The following is an 18,915-nucleotide window of genomic DNA, read 5'->3' as shown; positions in this document are numbered from 1 at the left end:
TGTTTAGTTGTCTGGGTGCAATGGTCGGGGAAAGTTAGAAACGTGGGTGTTAGTATTTGTTTTGCGATTACTGATTGGTGGATAATGCTTAGAGTTTTTAACTTAAATTTTCTTATTTCGTATTTGTGAGAGTTGCAAACTTATGCGGGAGTGATTTTTTCTAAGTGGCGAAATGTCTTATAATTTGTCTTACTTTTACACCAAAGCCTTGACAGACAAGGATGGAAAGTTGCGCACCTTTGGCTTCACTAGAGGGTGAGTAGTTTGTTTATCTAGCGTTTGTGTCAGTGGCGGATAACAACTTTCTCTCGGGACAAGAGACCACAAGGGTGATTTTGAGCTTCACTTTTTAACACATGCGCAACGCATGCACCAGCCTTTGATGAATCACGTCATAAAACAAACCTCTGTACACCAAACATGAACTGCTAACCTACTCACGTATATTAGCAGTTCCCGCCCGACTCGAAGTAATTTTTCACTCAGGAAATAAAAAAATGTGAATAGATCTTCCCAACCGCGTTCCATGTTAGGAGATGATGACAAATGTTTATAGATTTTTGAGAAGAGCGGGCCTTTTACACTGTTTCTGAGAAAAAATTTAGACTATCCTTAACTTTTTTAATGAACAACTTTGCACTTTCTTATTTTTTTAAAGGTTTATACATAGGAGGATTTTTCTCGTATAATTAGAAGGGTGCAAAATGGCCACACCCAAAAATGTTAACTCATTCATTCTGTTTCGGTAATCTTAATATTCCAGATGGGTCCGTCTCTGTAAACTTCATATTGAACTAAAACAAGTGAAAATGCGTGAATAAAGTAAGAAATGAGGATATTCTCATTCATTCACGCGACATTCCAAGGGGAACGTGTGGAATTGTATCGCCCAAAGATACAGCATAGCAGAGCAGGATATATCCTGCGACATCAAGGAATAATGAAACCGAAATTGAAGACAGAATAGAAGGAAAGGAAAAATTGGAGTAATGAAACAAAGTAAGAACATCATATATATAATCCAATATCCCAACCAGCCGTCCTTAAAAACGAAGACAGTCTTCTCGAAGGGAAGAAAGAAGTACTGAACTACTGAAGTGAAGTAGAAAACATGTAGTGAACAGTTTCAGTGAGTAAACCAACAACCAATTTCAGGGTTGGGGCAAATATAATATAAATATTTTCCTTGGTTGAAGAAAAAATAAGGTGGAATTTATATAGGTGGGATGATCCAGGCTTTTCAATGCGAACTCTGGACAATAATACTGATAATATGATAAATTTTACATGCAATGAATTTATCACGTACGCCTTTATTTGCTTCAATAACCACTGAATTTTTTAAAGGTACTCAGAATGGCGCAACCTGAAGATTTTAGGGAATTAACTTCTGGAAAATCGCTTTAAATGTCATAACGAGTAGGAAAATGGAGATCTACTTTCTTGAAGAAAATTAAGTTCTAAAAGGTGGGTTCTTACACCCTTTGCGGGCTTATGCACTCCAGAATATATAATTTATTCAACTTTATGAGGGTCTCTAACACATAAAAGTCCATGGGCCATGTATTCCACCTTGATTAAACGCAAGGTGAAATGTACAAAGGTGGGTCAGTGTGATGCTTTTTGTGTTCGGTACTTTTTAGTTTATTCATTTGTGACTTCGGTTGAAGGTCTTCACGAATTTGCATGTATAAGGACAGTTATCATGAGGAATTTTTGCAGGGAGAATACGGCCATTGATATAGAAATTGAATAGTAGAAATAATACTTGTATTTTTTGTATTTTCGTTACTTAGACTTACTTTTTTGCCACTTTTAGCTAATCGCGACGATGAGAATGAGTGATAACGTGAAAAAATTGATGAAGGGACATTCATCAATCAAGTTTGTCAACCCGTGGAAGCATTTATTGTTTGGATTAAGTAGTAGTATTAAAATATGAAGGCCTGACCTGCTTCCTCTATGCATTTTGCCCAAAATTAACGTAAATTAAGGCATATGTAGGGATTTCCTGAATAAAATCAACGGTCATCACGTGACGCTATCTACTCATGTTCTTTGAATATCGATCGCGGCTCTCTAGGATGACATTTCGAATGCACGTTCGAATTTTATAAAATAATCAACACACTTTACTTCCAGAATGCTTCTTCGTCGGCTTCCATGCTTCCATAAACATGCCTGTATATTATGTCACAGAAAGTCTTACCAGATTACGACTTGAGTCAGTGAACAAAAGCCTTCACAAAAGAAAGACAAGAGGCGTCCAATTATCTTCTGAGAAACGGAGCCGTGAAATTGATTGTTCTCGTGCGCATACCAGGCATAAGTGCATTGTGCGCTAATTATACGAACGGTTTGTTGTGCATTTTTTTTCTTTCTTTGCAGTACTGCTGAGAGAGCTTTAGCTGTTAGTCACTCTTTGCATCACAGACACAATGTTTTTATTCGATATGTTAAATCATAAACCGCTGGCTCCAAGCTAAGAGCTAAGAATAATTTCCCATATTGTCCACACCCAGGGGCGCCGACTTGTCTAAATGATTGGGGGGGGGGAGCTCTGATCACTGAAATAAATGAATGAATGACTCACTCCCTCCTTTTTTTTTTTTAAAAAAAAAATACGTTTTCATATAGGAGTTTTTAAGCAGCTATTATATTCCTCATGCAAATGAAATGTAACATGAAAAACGTTTAGAAAATGTTTCAAAGTCTCTTTATGTCTTTGGTGTCTGATCATTTGTTTTTTAGATAATTAACATTTTTATTGAAAAGTATGTATTGATATTACGAGGCCAAACTAACAGTTTTATGCCGGCCTCGGTAGCCGAGCGTGTTGGGTGGTCGACTCAACTCGCTTGATCCAGAGGTCTCGGGTTCGAGTCCCGGCGAGGGCATGGGTTTGTGTTTTAATGTCCGCAACAGACATGTGACGGGTTGAAAATAACCTTAGTGTTGACGTACCCATAAAATAACGAATATTTACAATATTTAACAGTTTTATTTAATTATTTACATAAATGCTAACACAAATCGCAGGAAAATAGGTTTACTTTTTTCTTCTTGCTACAATATTTTACTTTTGAAATTTAATTTTGCAATAATAAAAAAACATAGCATGTACACTAAGATATAAAGTGACATACACAACAAAAACATATGAACATGATTTAAAAATAAAGCAAAAGTTGCTCTACGCACTGGGTTATTTTTTTATGAACTCATTAACGAGCGGTCTCAGGTCCAAATTATCAAGCACAGTTTGATGTATGTGTAGTACCGCTAAGCTGCTTAGTCTCTTCTGTCCCATTGTAGATCTCAAATATGTCTTTAGTCGGCGAATAGCACTTTTGTAGTCCTGTAGATTCATGTCCTTGTTTAACACATGATTTTGCTGTGTCGCAGACGTCAGTGTTAGGCTTACCATATTTTTTTGGGTCCAACCCAGGACATATAGGCGATCAACTCGTTACTGCTGAATTTCATTTTTTTTTACAAAAATAAATTGAAATTACTTAAAAGCTTTAAAATTTTATTGGAACATTAAACTATAAATTGTACAAGAAAAATATTAACATTATTTTCTAAAATCAATCAATTAATTTTTAAATAATAAATAAATTTTAAATAATACATTTTCTGATGTTTAGGAAACCTCTCTGTTCTAGGTAGCATTATCTGTTAGTTGACTCAGTTGCACTTTTCACTAGACATGACTTTTTTTCAGAAATGGCTTGTTTGTTTTAAATTCTGGTCGTGAATATTCAATACCGATAGCTATTTTCATCTTCAGATTCTCAAAACCCCGGACATTTTGCAATCCCGGACATCACCCCGGACAGCACTAAAAAAACAGGACTGTCCGGGCTAATCCCGGACGTATGGTAATCCTAATGCTAGTTTGGAGTGTAGAACTTGTGAGTTTTGGCAGCATCAGGATTTTCAAGTCTCTTAGGGACGTGACGTTGCCGGGGCAATTCTGACTCATCAACGAGGCTGGGTTTGCCCTCTGTGCATTTCTGCCAGAACTGCTCAAAACCCATTCGCTTTTCTTGAAAGATGTCAGTCAAGTATTTTAGTTTTGATTTCACTTCTGTAGCACCAATGCGTAGAAACTGAATCTTACAGTTTACCTCTTTTATTGGACCCATCACATGGCAGTAGAGGGAGAGAACGAAAAATGTCTTGAAGTGAAGCATTGTCTCCAGGTATACAGCACATTTTGATGCTGCGTCAGTAGAATCTTCTTCAGAAAATTTCTCAAAAACATTGAGAAGGTTTTCATAGTTCCTTAAGATCTGTTGCATACTGGAGGCTCTCAACGTCCACCGAGGAGGGCAATGTGGTCGCAGTCCAGTATGGCCAGCCTTCTCATTCAAATCAAAATTATTCCTAAATATTTGCATTCTTTTAGGGGATTCCCAAACAGTCTTTAACAAGTCGTTGGCTAAATTAATTATGTATCTGATTAATATATGTATAATAGTAAATAATAATTATATACTTAGTATATAGTAATAAGTCATGTGTTTTGCTGTCTCCGGTCATAGCCCCCTCAAAGTTGTTGGTTTAGCGGTCTCAGCCCCCCCCCCCAAAGTTGTTGGTCTAGAACATTTCAAATGCGTATTTAAAGTTAAGTTCATGTGGCACAATTCAGAGTAAACTTTACAAGAGAAGCAAAATAATACTACATTAGATCCTATTAAGCAAAATTATTTGGGGGCTCTGCCCTCACATCGTTAACATTGGGCTGGGCTCGAGCTACCCCAAGCCCCATGGAGTCGGCGCCTATGTCCACACCTGTTACGTGTGTCCATTTTTTTATCTGTTACATCCTTCAAATGGACCCCAAATCTCGGCACCAGGTGGGGTCCAGGGGGCAATTGCTTTCTTCTTCTAAAGGTCAGGATGCCCCTGATAATAAGTTCTGTATTCTATGCCTCTTTTTACGCGCAGGCTACCGTGGTAAACGAGTTAAATGTTAAATTCTGGGGAATATTTTGAAGTTCATTTTTCTTCCGTTTGAAGTTTTGTAGACATTTCTGCCGAACTATTTTTTTTAGTTGGTTATGAGTGTTTTGATTATGATATATTATTTTAAAAAGTCTAGTTTCATGAAAAAGTCTAATAACCGTATATTCAATTATATATGGAAAAGAAATGACACCGTTAAAATTATGATTAACAATATCGAGGTACAAGTAAATTCCGTGCTCCTTTCAATCGGCTTTACTGAGCGACACATGATCAGTAAACCGCCGCATTATTTCTTTCGAGTAGATTAAAACTGACCTTGTGATGCTGAGTCAATACCGACAATCTAGAGGTCTAATTCACTCCTTGCACTGACATTGAAAGTTATCTTGAATACATTCTTCACTATTTGTATTGGTATGTGAATGGGAGTGACGTTGCGTTGAAACTTGGGCTGGCTCGGCCAGGATGGCTTTCAGGGCTAACGCCCCACAAAGTACAAAACAAGAGTGTTCATTCTACTTCAAACAATTCTCTCTCCCCCCCCCCCCACCAAAAAAAAAAATCAGAATTTTGTCATTTGAAAGTAGCGAACAATCGTGCATCTATTCATTTTAAAGCAAGGTGCGATCTGAAGGGGCATAGGAGGGATTCCCTCCCCCTCCTTTCTTTTGTGAAACATCAAATCTCTGGTTATGAATGACACATCTCAACCGGGGATCATTACATCCAACCAACTAACTTTTGAACTACGTATATCGTACTTATGGTGTTCCAGTTGAATTCAATTAAGTTTACCGCACCGTAACTACATACAAAAATTTCGTTACGCAATTTATGACGAGTGTGTACTGTGGCGTCAATTTATATGGGTGCGTGGGGTTCAAGCCCACCCAATAATTTATGTGATTTTTTGTGAACTTAGGATTCAAGTGTTTGAGCCCACCCAATGTTCTTGAAAAGTTGCGCTGTCTATCTATAGATGCCACGTATTCGGTATTTTTTCAAACTTCTGGTGTTTCTACTTTTGTATCGAATACTAAAACTTGTCTGTGTTTTTGACGTATGTTGGATCGTTTCGTCGTTTAATCCTGTTCGAGAGCTTGTTGAGATCTTTATTGTTTATTTCTTTGTGTGTCTTATAAAATTAATTCGAGATGGTCCCCGATTAACTCGTGGGAGGTTCAGGTTTGAAGGATTGGTATAACATACGGAAAAGTAGTAATTTATGATGGAATTTGCTATATTTTAAGACACTCTGCAACTACTAAAAGTACTATAATTATGTGCAAAACCAAAATGCTGCAGTTCTTCGAGCAAAGCAAGAAATTGACATGGCTACTTTTGAAACATTGAAAACGATTGATTCACCGTGTGGTAGGACGTAGTTCAGGGGTTAGAGCAATTCGAAAGCAATTTTTTTAATCTTTGGTGGACAATATGAATAGCCGGTTTCTTTTCACATGTAGTCCTATAAAATGCACACATATGACATTTAGATGATTAAGAACGTGTGTTTTGTGGAGACATGTCAGGTGAACTTTAATGCAAGCGAAAGCATGTGTGCGTCTACAAATCCAAACATATTTCCACCTCGCTCAAGGATTGTGTGAATTCAATTGAAATTGTACCAATATCCACAGCTGAATGTGAACGCGGGTTCAGTGCCATGAATCTAACATTTAATGAACAGAGTAAGATTAAATATTGGCTTGAATCAGAGAATGCATCTGCTTAAATCAATACCTCGTTCTTGATATTCTATTTTCATGTGATATGATCTCCAATTACCATTTTAAACATTCATTTCAAAAGTTATTCAAACACAAAAATTGTTTTCGGGAGACGTTTTAACTTTCCCCCGATTTTATTACTACCTTCATTTGATTTGTTTCTATTTTCTGAAAGTTTCGGGTGGATTGTAGCCCCTTCAGCCCCCACCAGTGGTTCTGGCTGCAGAAGGGATGGTCATTACTACGTCCGTCCATCCTTCTGGCATCATCAATGCATACATACGTTGCAGTATTCTATATATATATATATATATATTTTTTTTTTTCCACAAAGCATCCCGAAATTTTACTTGCGGGTAGGACTAGAAAACTACTCTACACCACTGGTGAGACCCTTTGAGTTTTCAAAGGGTGTGATCTCGCCTTAGCACTAACACTGGTTAGGAGTCCCAGAAACAGGTGAATACGAAACAAGTTGTGCAAGAGTTTCGGGCAGGTGTATTCATGAACATGCGGGTAGAAAAATAAAAGTCATGGGACTTTCTTTGGTGTGTGTGTAAGAAAATCAATAAAAAATAGGCAGGCTGAAAATTGCATAAATATCTCACCTTGATATTAACAGTTGTCACGATTGTTTAACATTTCAAGTTACATAACCTACGACGGAATTATTTTTTCTCGTGTGCTCCCATTATAGTTCTATTTCGCGCCAATCCATAATCTAAATTTGTCCAAAGGCATGGGTACAAAATTATAAGCAGTCGACGTGAGATATTCCACGTGGTGTTAGATACGAGTCCTTTGAAGAAAGTCTTTGTTCTCAAATAAACAATCACCAACGCCATCTGGCTTGTCTAATGGAAAACTCACGGGCGCAGAAATCATCAATCTCGTAGATGGCGTTGTGCTCCTTCCGGAAAATCATGGGCGTCTGCCAAGTGAGTCACTCACACCAGGCAGACCTCCTCGGATCGTGCCAACTTTTTTCCGCCCTTCCACATCACGTGGATTAGAACGACTGCAAAATACGTAATTTCCAATTTCTTGAATAAAAAATATTTTTGCCATCCAAGTATGGTTGGAACTTTTATAATTCTCATATATGTAGATCACCTCCCCCCCTTCCTCCACTGCAAACCTCCCTTAAAATGACCCCCAATTGCAATTTTTAATTTTTTTTTTAGGGTGGAAATATGTAAATGTAAAAAATAGTTTATTCTATATTCCATCCACCTTTACATTTTCAGCCCCTCCTGAAGAAATCCTACGTACGCCAGTGTCTACCTCGGTTTCCAAATGTTTCAGTTTCTTCACTGTCTTCACTGATATTCTGTGCAGTAGCTTTTCGAGGTTGTGGGGGTGTATTAGAAGTTATATCGTCTATTGAACCAAAATTGATAAACAAAGGAATAATAATAATAGGTTAAAAATGTTAAAAATTCCCCCCAAGCGCACACAATTCTGTTCCTGTAGTAAAGCGAATAAGACTTTACTACCGTGAGTGTTCTTCCTTCACATACTTAAAATTAATGTAGCCTACATGATGTAATAGAAAGTTTACAATAATTTCCAACAACACACTAGAAAACAAACCTTTAAGGTGTGACTCATGAAATAAATCCTAATACACAACTAATCAATACAAAATTAATAAGAAATTACTAATTGCTACCAATGAATGATATAAGAGGAATTTTATATATATTTATGCTCGAATATATTCATATTGCTGTTTTGTGTAAGTTATTTCTTACATCTTATTACAAAAATATATGTATTGTTATTGTTAATTGCCGAGTATAATCACAAGTGTTACTGTAATACTTAATTATCTCAATAATTTGTTTTGATTGTAATGCACTAAGGAAATTCATTGTTGACCTGAACCTGCTAAACACAGTTGTGCAAACTGTACAGCCAATTATAATAGGAACGGAAATTAAATCAATCTAATCTAATCTGGTCCTGTAGACTGATTAAGAAACAACCTTTGGAACGTGACAAAGTATTTGTTTTCCCCTTCTGTAACTATCGTATTACTAGCCTGAGATATGACGGCCTCTTGGTCAGGCGTATAAATTTGGAAATTGAAATTGTAACAGTGAACAATTCAATTGAAAGAGAATGTTAAATGCTGAACTTTTGCTTGCTCTCTTTTCAAATATTTTACAAAATTCAAGATAACGCCTAACATAAACGTTGCCTGCTCCACATTCACACGACTATTGTAAAACTGCACGTTTGGCAACGGTGCTGTTGGAAATGATCCAAACCTATTTGTTGAGGTGGAAATTTGGAAGGGATTCTCAAACTTTACCTTCCCCAATTAGTTAAGGGAAGAGCTTTCTTGAATGCATAAGGTATTTAGAAGATAGAGCAAAGGTTTCCCATGATTTAAGCTAATTCATATTTTCTTGTTCGTTTTTGTCCAGAGACCCACGGATTGCAGGCATAGACCTAGGAAAGATTGGGAACCTCGCGTGGACATTTGGCAAGTACCACTTCAACAAGCGAGGTCTCTTTGGCGGAGGTCCAGCTCAAGGCGATGTAATTAATCCTTTCAGAGCGACATTCAGGGTGAGTTCGATGAATTAAATGATAAATTATAATCTGTGTTGTACTGTTGGTTGCGTTCCAATATCGCAAATCATGCTATTGCTAATGTAAAATTATATCGAACTAGATTAGATCTTGAACAACTCTTTAGTAATTGTCCTCTGCACTGGATGCGATAAGCCAGTGTACTTAAAGAATTCTTGATTGGATTCACTGGTGTACGCTGATGAGACTCCAACTCCTTTGACAAAATTAAAATTTTTAAATTAAAGGAATAAAGAACTCGGGGAAAAACCAAAGTGATGAATGCAAACCCTCCATAAAATGACTCCCGATTATCATTTCTGTCATTGAACAACTTTTAGAACGATTGTTAATAATGGCAATTACGAAATATTTTATTGTGTACCCCGCTTCGCAGCCTCCTCCGAACAAAAATTTATGCGTACGCTAATGGTTGGGTTAAATTATATTTTCTGCAAGAACCACGGTGGACCGGTGGTAGTCTCTCTGCGTTTACACAAGTGCTTGCTGGTCAATTATTATTATTATTATTATTATTTTAAGAATATTGGTAGAGTTCCTGGCGTGGGCGCCCGCAGAAAATTTTTCAAAGAGGTCGAAATTTAAAACAATTGTGGCGTTGTGCTTACGTGTGAACACAAGGAAGAAACGTTTTTTGAAGGAGACAAAAATCTTAATGCAAGAAGCAATAGAGTGTGAGGGGAAAGTGAGAAAAGAAGTCGCGACAATCGACGTAAGTGCGCATGTGCTGAGAGCTGAAACAACATTGTTGGCCAAAATACATTAAGAGAAGAGTTAGAGTTGTAAAAGTCATCACAAACATAAAAAAGCGAGCGATAATAACCAAGGCAACCGAACTCATACGAATGGAATACTGATCTGAAACCTACAGCCTTGCTTCGTGCATGTTTCTACGTACCTCCACTACGGCGTGTATATTCGTCCTCTCGAGCTAGTCTCGTTTTCCGCTGTCGGAAAGTAATAAAGAAGCCAAGTACAAATAGACAAAGAAGAGGTGGGAAAGGAAGGAAGGAAGGAGAAGAAATTAAGGAGCGAGCGAGAGAGAGATTAATATAGTATAGGTGGAAGCGCCTACCCAGCGTCGAATAACATGGGTACCTGGGGGAAACCCTGGGGGGTAAAGGCGGTCAGGGGCGTGATGCTGATCACATCACCCCCACTCACGACCGGATCAAGAAAGTGTGGGGCGTTACCCCCACACCCCCTATACGCCTTCATGGCGTGGTGCTATGCACAGGGGAACACTTTACCTTTACCTTTACATATATATGTAAGAAACTGGACACTAATGGACAGAGAGGGGGAGATCAACAGAGCAAAAGAGAGAGAGAGAGAAACAATGAGACAGAAAACAGTAGAAAAATTATAGGGAAAAAAATGATCAAGAAAGATTGAGCAAGCATGAAGAACGACTACTTGAGAAGCTCACAGGAAAGAAAAGAGAATGCAAGAATAAATTTTTCCTTATTCTAAGAAAGGGCTACATGACCACTTGACCCTCCCTGCGGGCACCCCTGCGTTCTGATTACAAGTTCGATTCCCGGGATGGGTGATTTCGGGTAGATTAAAATAAATATAAAAACATGACACCATATAAGCCGCTCCGAGGTTTGTCCATCTCTTATAATAATAATAATAATAATATATCTATTTAGCGGGCGAGGTTCAGCATATGCTGTTCTCCCACCTAACCCTTGTCGGAACACAGTCTTACCAAGGAGCGTGGAGGTAATGGCAGTCAGAGAGTGGTGTCGTCACTAGCATGGCCGCGATCGAAGATGTGTGGAGTTCATCTTCCATACCCTATCTGTGCCTTCACGACACAGTAGGATGCACAAGGGATAACTTTATATTTACAAACTCGTGCATTTAGAGAGAGAAAATGAAAATGGAAAAATAATAATAGTTATTGTTACGTGACATTTGCATAAGATCACACAAATCCCATTTCCTCACAATGATAACAATTCAAAAGTGCTTCCTTTGTGTGAAATTTTCTTTTTTCCCTAAAATATATGTTTTGTGATTTTGGGTAACATTCATGAATTTCTTGGTATTGACTTGTGCAAATATAAAGTCAATGCATACAATAAGAACTAAGTTTTCTATTACCTACTTTAAGATGCAAACAGTGTCTGCCAAGGTCTGGAATCAAAGCATATAGTTTTTATGTGCAAAATAATCATACCTCTAATTTATTTCCGATAGCAGGAAAACGAAGGCAATGGTTTTTCTGGAAGGAGACAAAGAGAAACTTCATGAGCTCAATATTTGTTCATTAATGCTAGAATAATGATGTTAGACTTAGCTAAAGGCAGTCTTTGGAAGTAACAACTTGCTTGTAGCAGTTACTTTTTCTAGTAACGGAACCTGTAAACCATTTACTTTTTATAATAGGAAACTGCAGTTTACGTTTACGTGCGGGAGGAAATTTGGGTTTAATTTGACTTTTCTTACTTTTTACATTTTTATATTTAAACATTAGACGTTGGTATCAGTATAAGAACAGCCTGTCTGTGTTAAGACGAAATTGGGCCTGATGCACTTACATACTGTGATTAATATACAGGGTGTTTCTAAAGGTCGTTTACAACGCTTGGGAGGTGATTCCTCACACGAAAACAAGCAAAAAGTCTAAGTTCCATTTTTACGACTGAGGCTTCGTTTCCGAGAGAGGAGCTTCGCAAAAGGTGACAAAGTGAACGTCACACCTGACTGGGACGAATACTATAACAGATAGAGAGGCGGTTCCAAGGGAATCATAAAGGAATCGTATGTGCTCAGTCCGGAAGTCACTATGAAAAGTTCACTGCACGCATGCGCAATGGAGTCCTCAAAGGAATTGGAGATTTCCAGCAAGAACAATACATGAAAAGGGTATGTAACGCAGCAAGAAGGACCGTGACAATGAGAAATGCGTTCAAGACAACACATCCCGACCTCAAACATCAAAACATGAGCACCGAACACAAAATCCGAGAAGTTGAGCACGGTTGCATACCCCAGTTACACGCGAGGAATGAACGAATCATGTCATGTGGCATACTAGAGACACATTACTCCACCAGGAGGAGGGAAAGAAAAACACAATATCAGATGATTGCGACAACGTGTATTTTTACACGCGACAACTACGTAATATCCCCCCCCCACACACACAACAAACAACAAATGCTACAATATCGTACGCACAGACAGTCCGTGTGACTGTACACCAACTGAAGATGTAACTTTCACCACACAAAGGGGGTGGGGAGCAATACCAGAAGTGTTCTCACTGAGATTTGCCGAGGGCAATAATCACAGACGGTTTTCAAAATGTCTGCCGTTTACTTCTACGCAGAGATGACAGCGACGAATCAAGGATTGTCGAGTACGAGCAAACAAGCCAGGTGTATCTGCTACCGTCGCGGCGGCGACGTTGATGCGACAACGAGGTCCTCAGCTGATGTGACAGGTGTGTCGTATACGAGGGTTTTCATTTCTCCCCAGAAGAAAAAATCGAGAGGGTTGAGATCTGGCGACCTCGGTGGGCAAGGCACAGGCTCATCCCTACCAATGAACCTATTGCGAAACACGTCATGCAGGAAATGTCGTACATTACAATCGAAATGAGCTGGTGCACCATCGTGTTGGTACCACATTTCTTGCTGCATTGCCAAAGGTACGGTCTCCAACAGTTCAGGCAGAACCTCACTAAGAAATGCATGATACGTGCGACCATTCAGGCGAACAGGGAGAATGTATGGTCCAATTAAATTATCATGTACTATCCCGCACCACACATTCACTGAAAACCTGTGCTGGTGATGGGCCACAAAAAGTGCATGTGGGTTGTCAAAGTCCCATACATGACTGTTTCTACTATTGAAGACATCCATCCTGGTGAAAATGGCTTCATCTGTCCACAATACGTTGGCCCCGAAGTGAGGATTTGTGTCCAACTGATGCAACAGCCATTGGCAAAACTCCATACGAGGGCGAAAGTCACGAGGTAACAGTTCTTGTACTTTCTGCAGTTTAAAATGGTGCATTCCTTCCTCTGACAACACTCGCCAAACATTCACATGAGACGTGTTTCGTGCCCGAACGAACACTCGCGTACTGGTGCCAGGATGTTCTGCGACCGCTGTTAACACATCTTCTGCAAACTGATGTGTGCGAACACTTCGAGGTCTTCCAACTTCTTGCCGCGGTGGTAACACTGACCCTGTTTCACGCAGTCGACTGTCCACTACCTGAAATAAGGTGTGAGATGGTAAACGTCTATGTGGAAAGCGTTCTCCATAAAGACGCCTTGCCTCACGGCTATTACCACGTGCCTCCCCATACATGAGATGCATGTCTGCTAGCTGCTGGGTCGTATACGCAGCCATCTGTGTAATAGGGAGCTGGAACTGCAAAGTATTGTTTTTGTTTAACACTGGCACACTGAACAAATTGGCCGTATCACCGTACGAACACCACAGACCAATTGTTGTGATACTTGACTTGCCCACTCCACTACGTCAACTTCTTTCAATACAACATACTAGTACTCTTCAATGCGTATGACAACCTAGAGCGAACTGCTGATCATATCCCAGCACCTGCAACCGGACTGGAACGACTGCCGGAGAGAACCAACCCTTCGAGCTCCTCTCTCGGGAACAGCAGTCATGAAGGTCAACGTAGACTACGAGAGCCAGACTTGCCTGTGCAGCGCTTCCAAAACTGGTCTCTTTTACGTCACAATGATCGCGTGCAAACACTTTTGGTATTGCTCCCCACCCCCTTTGTGACATCTTCAGTTGGTGTACAGTGACACGCACTGTCTGTGCATAAGACATTGTAGCATTTGTTGTTTGTTGTGTGTGTGTGGGGGGGGATATTACGTAGTTGTCGCGTGTAAAAATACACGTTGTCGCAATCATCTAATATTGTGTTTTTCTTTCCCTCCTCCTGGTGGAGTAATGTGTCTCTCGTATGCCACATGACATGATTCGTTCATTCCTCGCGTGTAACTGGGGTATGCAACCGTGCTCAACTTCTCGGATTTTGTGTTCGGTGCTCATGTTTTGATGTTTGAGGTCGGGATGTGTTGTCTTGAACGCATTTCTTATTGTCACGGTCCTTCTTGCTGCGTTACATACCCTTTCCATGTATTGTTCTTGCTGGAAATCCCAAATTCCTTTGAGGACTCCATTGCGCATGCGTGCAGTGAACTTTTCATAGTGACTTCCGGACTGAGCACATACGATTCCTTTATGATTCCCTTGGAACCGCCTCTCTATCTGTTATAGTATTCGTCCCAGTCAGGTGTGACGTTCACTTTGTCACCTTTTGCGAAGCTCCTATCTCGGAAACGAAGCCTCAGTCGTAAAAATGGAACTTAGACTTTTTGCTTGTTTTCGTGTGAGGAATCACCCCCCAAGCGTTGTAAACGACCTTTAGAAACACCCTGATATATATATATATATATATATATATATATATATATATATATATATATATATATATATATATATATATATATTCTATTTTAATGATTTTCTTGTTTTTTATGTTTTTTATTAATATTATTGTGATTATGATAATGTACCATGAAATGATTATGAGAGGTGCGCTACTGCTACTTACTTATATTGCTGTTTTTCGAGCCTTAGCAAGCGCGAATTCTTCGATCGCGTCAGTGAAGTCAAGGCTGCGCAGCAGCTCATGCTCAATGCTCATAAGCGCCACCATGCTTAGCCTTTCCTGCCCCATTGAAGACCACAGCTCTCCTTTGACTATTCCGAACTTTGAGAAGCTCCGTTCGCCGGTGGCATTGGACACCATCCTGCACAGATAGATGCGCAACGCAATCTCGACGTTTGGAAATGTCTGAGAAAGATTCAACGATGACAGAAGCCTGCACATGGTAAGCTCTGCTGATTCGTTCACAGTCGCCGGTTTCTGAGTGCGCATAAATGTAGCAAACTGTACCAGCTCAGCCGCCGAGATTCTTTGCTTTTTCCTCCATCTGCTCAATGCTCAATGACGTTAGCTCCGAGAGAAATCCGAATGTTTTACAAATATCGTCATATGCCTTCATCCGCTTTTCCAGTTCAGATAACAGACTGTAGATCATGACCAGATACGTCTGAGTTTTGAAAGTTCCCCTTTGGCTGAGATCTGCTTCGTTTGTAGCTCCTTCATCAGGTATTCGCTTTCGCTTACGGCCTCGACGCTGCTCATCTTTGCATTTCGGTCGCCATCTGCTCATACACGTCAAATCTATCCCGTGCAAACTGAACCGTGTCGACCAGTGATGCCATCAAGCCAGTAGCCATATATTCAGGCTGACTGTAGGATCTTGGAGGCTAATACTCGTACTGTTGAGACGGCCAAGGATATCGTTCCAGGCAGTCGCCACAACTGCTGTCTCAAGTTCGTTCTTTCTGCGTGAAAATCCCGCGCTCTGGTTTCTCGCATCTGCCTTCTGCCGAAAGCTCATCCAGGACTTCCTGAATGCTATTCCACCCAGACCGCCATTAGGGAACGCGAGGCCCTGTGCGAACTATATCCGCGAGGCCCTTGTATTATGTAATGTTAAAATATCGATAGCATCCGTTTCTTGTAAAATTATTCTCTCACTCTAACCTGGTTATTAGAATTGTGCAAATATTACCTATTGCTAAGCACGAGCGCGCGTTCGCAATATTGCCGTTTAGCACCAATAAAATTTAAAATTTGGCAACCAGCTTTTCTTAATAACTTTTGCTGATTGAGACCTAATTTTAGCGATACAAGCCCCAGAATTTTTTTCTTATTCTTTCTGTACGCAGACATGTACTGTAAATTTACCCTTGTTGTTGATATGATTTTTTTCTGCCAGAAAACGCACTAAATACGGCAAGGGGGTCATGACAGGGGTGGCAACTTGTGTGCGTACTTTTAACGAGTTTATAGGATGCTGGTGCTTCCAATTAAGTAACTAATCTGATATAGCCTGCATGCGTGTATTATTTTGACATACTTAAATATATCCAAAATTACTGAAATCATAAAAATACAAATATTTGTATCAAAAATACTTAACATATAGGCTATTGTTTGCTTACTTATAGAATGAAATATGATATGAAAATATTATTTTATGGAAGCAATGCAAATTCACTAGTGTCAAAATTCAATGAAAAGTAAAGAAAACAATTATATTACTGGATATGATTAAATATTGCTACTTTTTAGTTAAAGTAACAATATGATATTAAACATTCCCGTTTTTGCAATTAAATATAATGAACGTCAGATTGATTGATTTGTTGTTGTAAGGCCACTTTATGCCCAGAGAGGCTAATCGGTACTGAACCTACAGTTTAAAGTGGGATCCGAACGACTGTGCCACCTGGTAACGACGTGCATCAGAATGAAAACTAAATGAAAATGTAATAGTGTTTACATTATGATTTTGTAGGACACCTGTACTTCAGACTAAGGAAGAAAAATTGAAATATATATATAGTACGTCCCGCGAATATTTTATGCCCCAGGCCCCGTAATGCAAGATCATGCTCTGCCAAATACTTAATGACATACAGGCCTAGAATTCGTTTCAAGGCCTCACGCTAATGCTGCTTTTCCTGTGAAATTCACAGTCCTTGTTGCTCATCAATAGTTATGTTTTTCTGCAGTCTAAATTCACATTCAGTTCATTTTTTAAGGCATTGAATTTGACTTTCTGATATTTCATGGTTTTGTAGTCGATAGCTTAAATACCTCCAGGGCGGATTAAGACGAAATTGGGCCTGATGGTGCATACCGTCGATTTTTTTTGTATACAACTAACTTTCAAGGTGAAAATTTTACTACCTGTGTCCAGGCGTCCGAAACTGGGGCTCCAAATTTCATTCTAAGATTTATTTTCAGGTTAATATTAGCAAAAGAAAACTGTTCAGCTTTCGTAAAATTCTCGTCTGTTTCCATCTGGGGCTATTTCAGGAATGTGCCTAATGATGCAGCATCAATAGCACCCACCTTAATCGACTGAGTTACTTTTCAAAATGAGTAACTGCAACTTTACCTGAGTTGCTTTATCGAGCAAAGTAACTGTAACTTGTTGCTTTTAAAAATAACTTTCCGAAGACTAAAGTGCAAATCACCATCCCTGAGACCTTCTGTAAACAAACCGTCTCACTGATTCGATGTATCACTCCGCTCGGAGAACACGGAGACCTTCCCGAATGCATAGAACTCGCCATGTTGAAAGTGGCACTACTTCCTTGCTGTTCACATGATTAGTTTTAGAAAATAACCAATGTTATAAAATATCATTATGTACACAAATCTCTAAGTTCATTGAAAGTTACAATGCATATTCCTACAAAATGTTCACACTTATCTTGCCTTGCCATGTCACCAAGTTATTTTACAAAGTGCACTATATTTGGCGGAACAAAAATCGTCATTAGGATGTTTGTCAAAGTTTCCAACCGCAATAAATTTACGATTTTTTTTTATATATATAAATGTATACGCATTTGGTTGCAGCTTTTCAGGTATGCACCAGTTACATTTGTTTTACATTTCATAATTTTATAATATAATATTTTCTCTCACAATATAGTTGGTAAGTACATATATTATTTTCTTAGTTGGGTTCCTCAAAAGTGTTGACAAGGCGTATGCGCCATTATATCCTGCTTCTTTTAGATCTCTTAAGAAATAATCACGCGTAGTTACATTAAGACGACATTCAAATATAATATGATCAGGTGTTCCTTCAGTTGCACCACACTGATAGATTGGGGATCGCACAATCTTCCTAGTGTACAAGTCTTTAGAGGCTTGGGTATAATTTAGCCGACATCTAAGAAGGCTTGTTAAAGAGTTTCTTGAAAGGTTAATATCTTGATACCAAGATTCTTTAGGTATAAGTGGTTGAATTGAATAATATTTTTTTCCATTAGTCTTCCCTGTAATTGACCATTGTTTCTGCCAACTTTTCAACAATTCTGTTTTAGCATGCGACTCTAGTGCTTTTGCAGAAAATTTAATCCGAAGCGATCGGTGACTTGATTCTTCAGCTGCGTACTTGGCTAATGCATCTGCTATGTGGTTCCCTTCTATGGATGTATGCCCAGGAGTCCAGACAAAAGAAATATTGTACCAGACAAAAGAAATATTGTAACCTGAGTTGGTTAGTTTGTAATACAAAATTTTTATGTTAACAATGTACCAGACTACATAGTAATCAGCTGTTATCGACCCCAGGGAGTGTAAGACTGACGCTGAATCAGTGGCGATCACTACCCTCTTGAGGTTTTTCTCCTGTATATACAACAATGACACCTGACACTTCTATTTTCACTGCAGAAAGTTACACAATATATAAAGCTCTTACATACGCTGTCCATAATAATTATATAAAAAGTCTTATCATAACAGATGCTTTAAGCGTATTAATGCCGCTGAATTCCTCATATCCTCAGATTTGTAAACATTCTTTATTTATCATACTAATAATCAAACAAACCCAGTATGCTAATGGAAGAAATATCAACGTTCAGTTTAGTTACGTAAAGGCTCACCAAGTAAACACGGGAAATGAACGTGTGGACGTATATGCCAAAGCCGCCCGATCATC

At 39.0% G+C, this 18,915-nt stretch overlaps 1 protein-coding gene across 1 annotated transcript in view; it reads left to right on the top strand.

Annotated features, from left to right (window-relative positions):
• LOC145978921 (calpain-A-like) overlaps window positions 1-18,915 on the top strand; it is a 185,783-nt gene continuing 166,868 nt past the window's right edge. Inside the window, exons 1-2 of the mRNA XM_083111900.1 lie at window positions 1-255; window positions 9,140-9,284. Coding sequence (XP_082968026.1) covers window positions 173-255; window positions 9,140-9,284 — 228 coding nt within the window. The 5' untranslated portion in view covers window positions 1-172. The remainder of the gene's footprint in view (window positions 256-9,139; window positions 9,285-18,915) is intronic.

This window comes from Lepisma saccharinum, chromosome 25, assembly GCF_977018435.1.
Source record: "Lepisma saccharinum chromosome 25, izLepSacc3.1, whole genome shotgun sequence".
Lineage (NCBI taxonomy): Eukaryota > Metazoa > Arthropoda > Insecta > Zygentoma > Lepismatidae > Lepisma > Lepisma saccharinum.
Note: the sequence above shows the minus strand (reverse complement) of the source record. Positions and strands in the feature narration are given on the sequence as shown.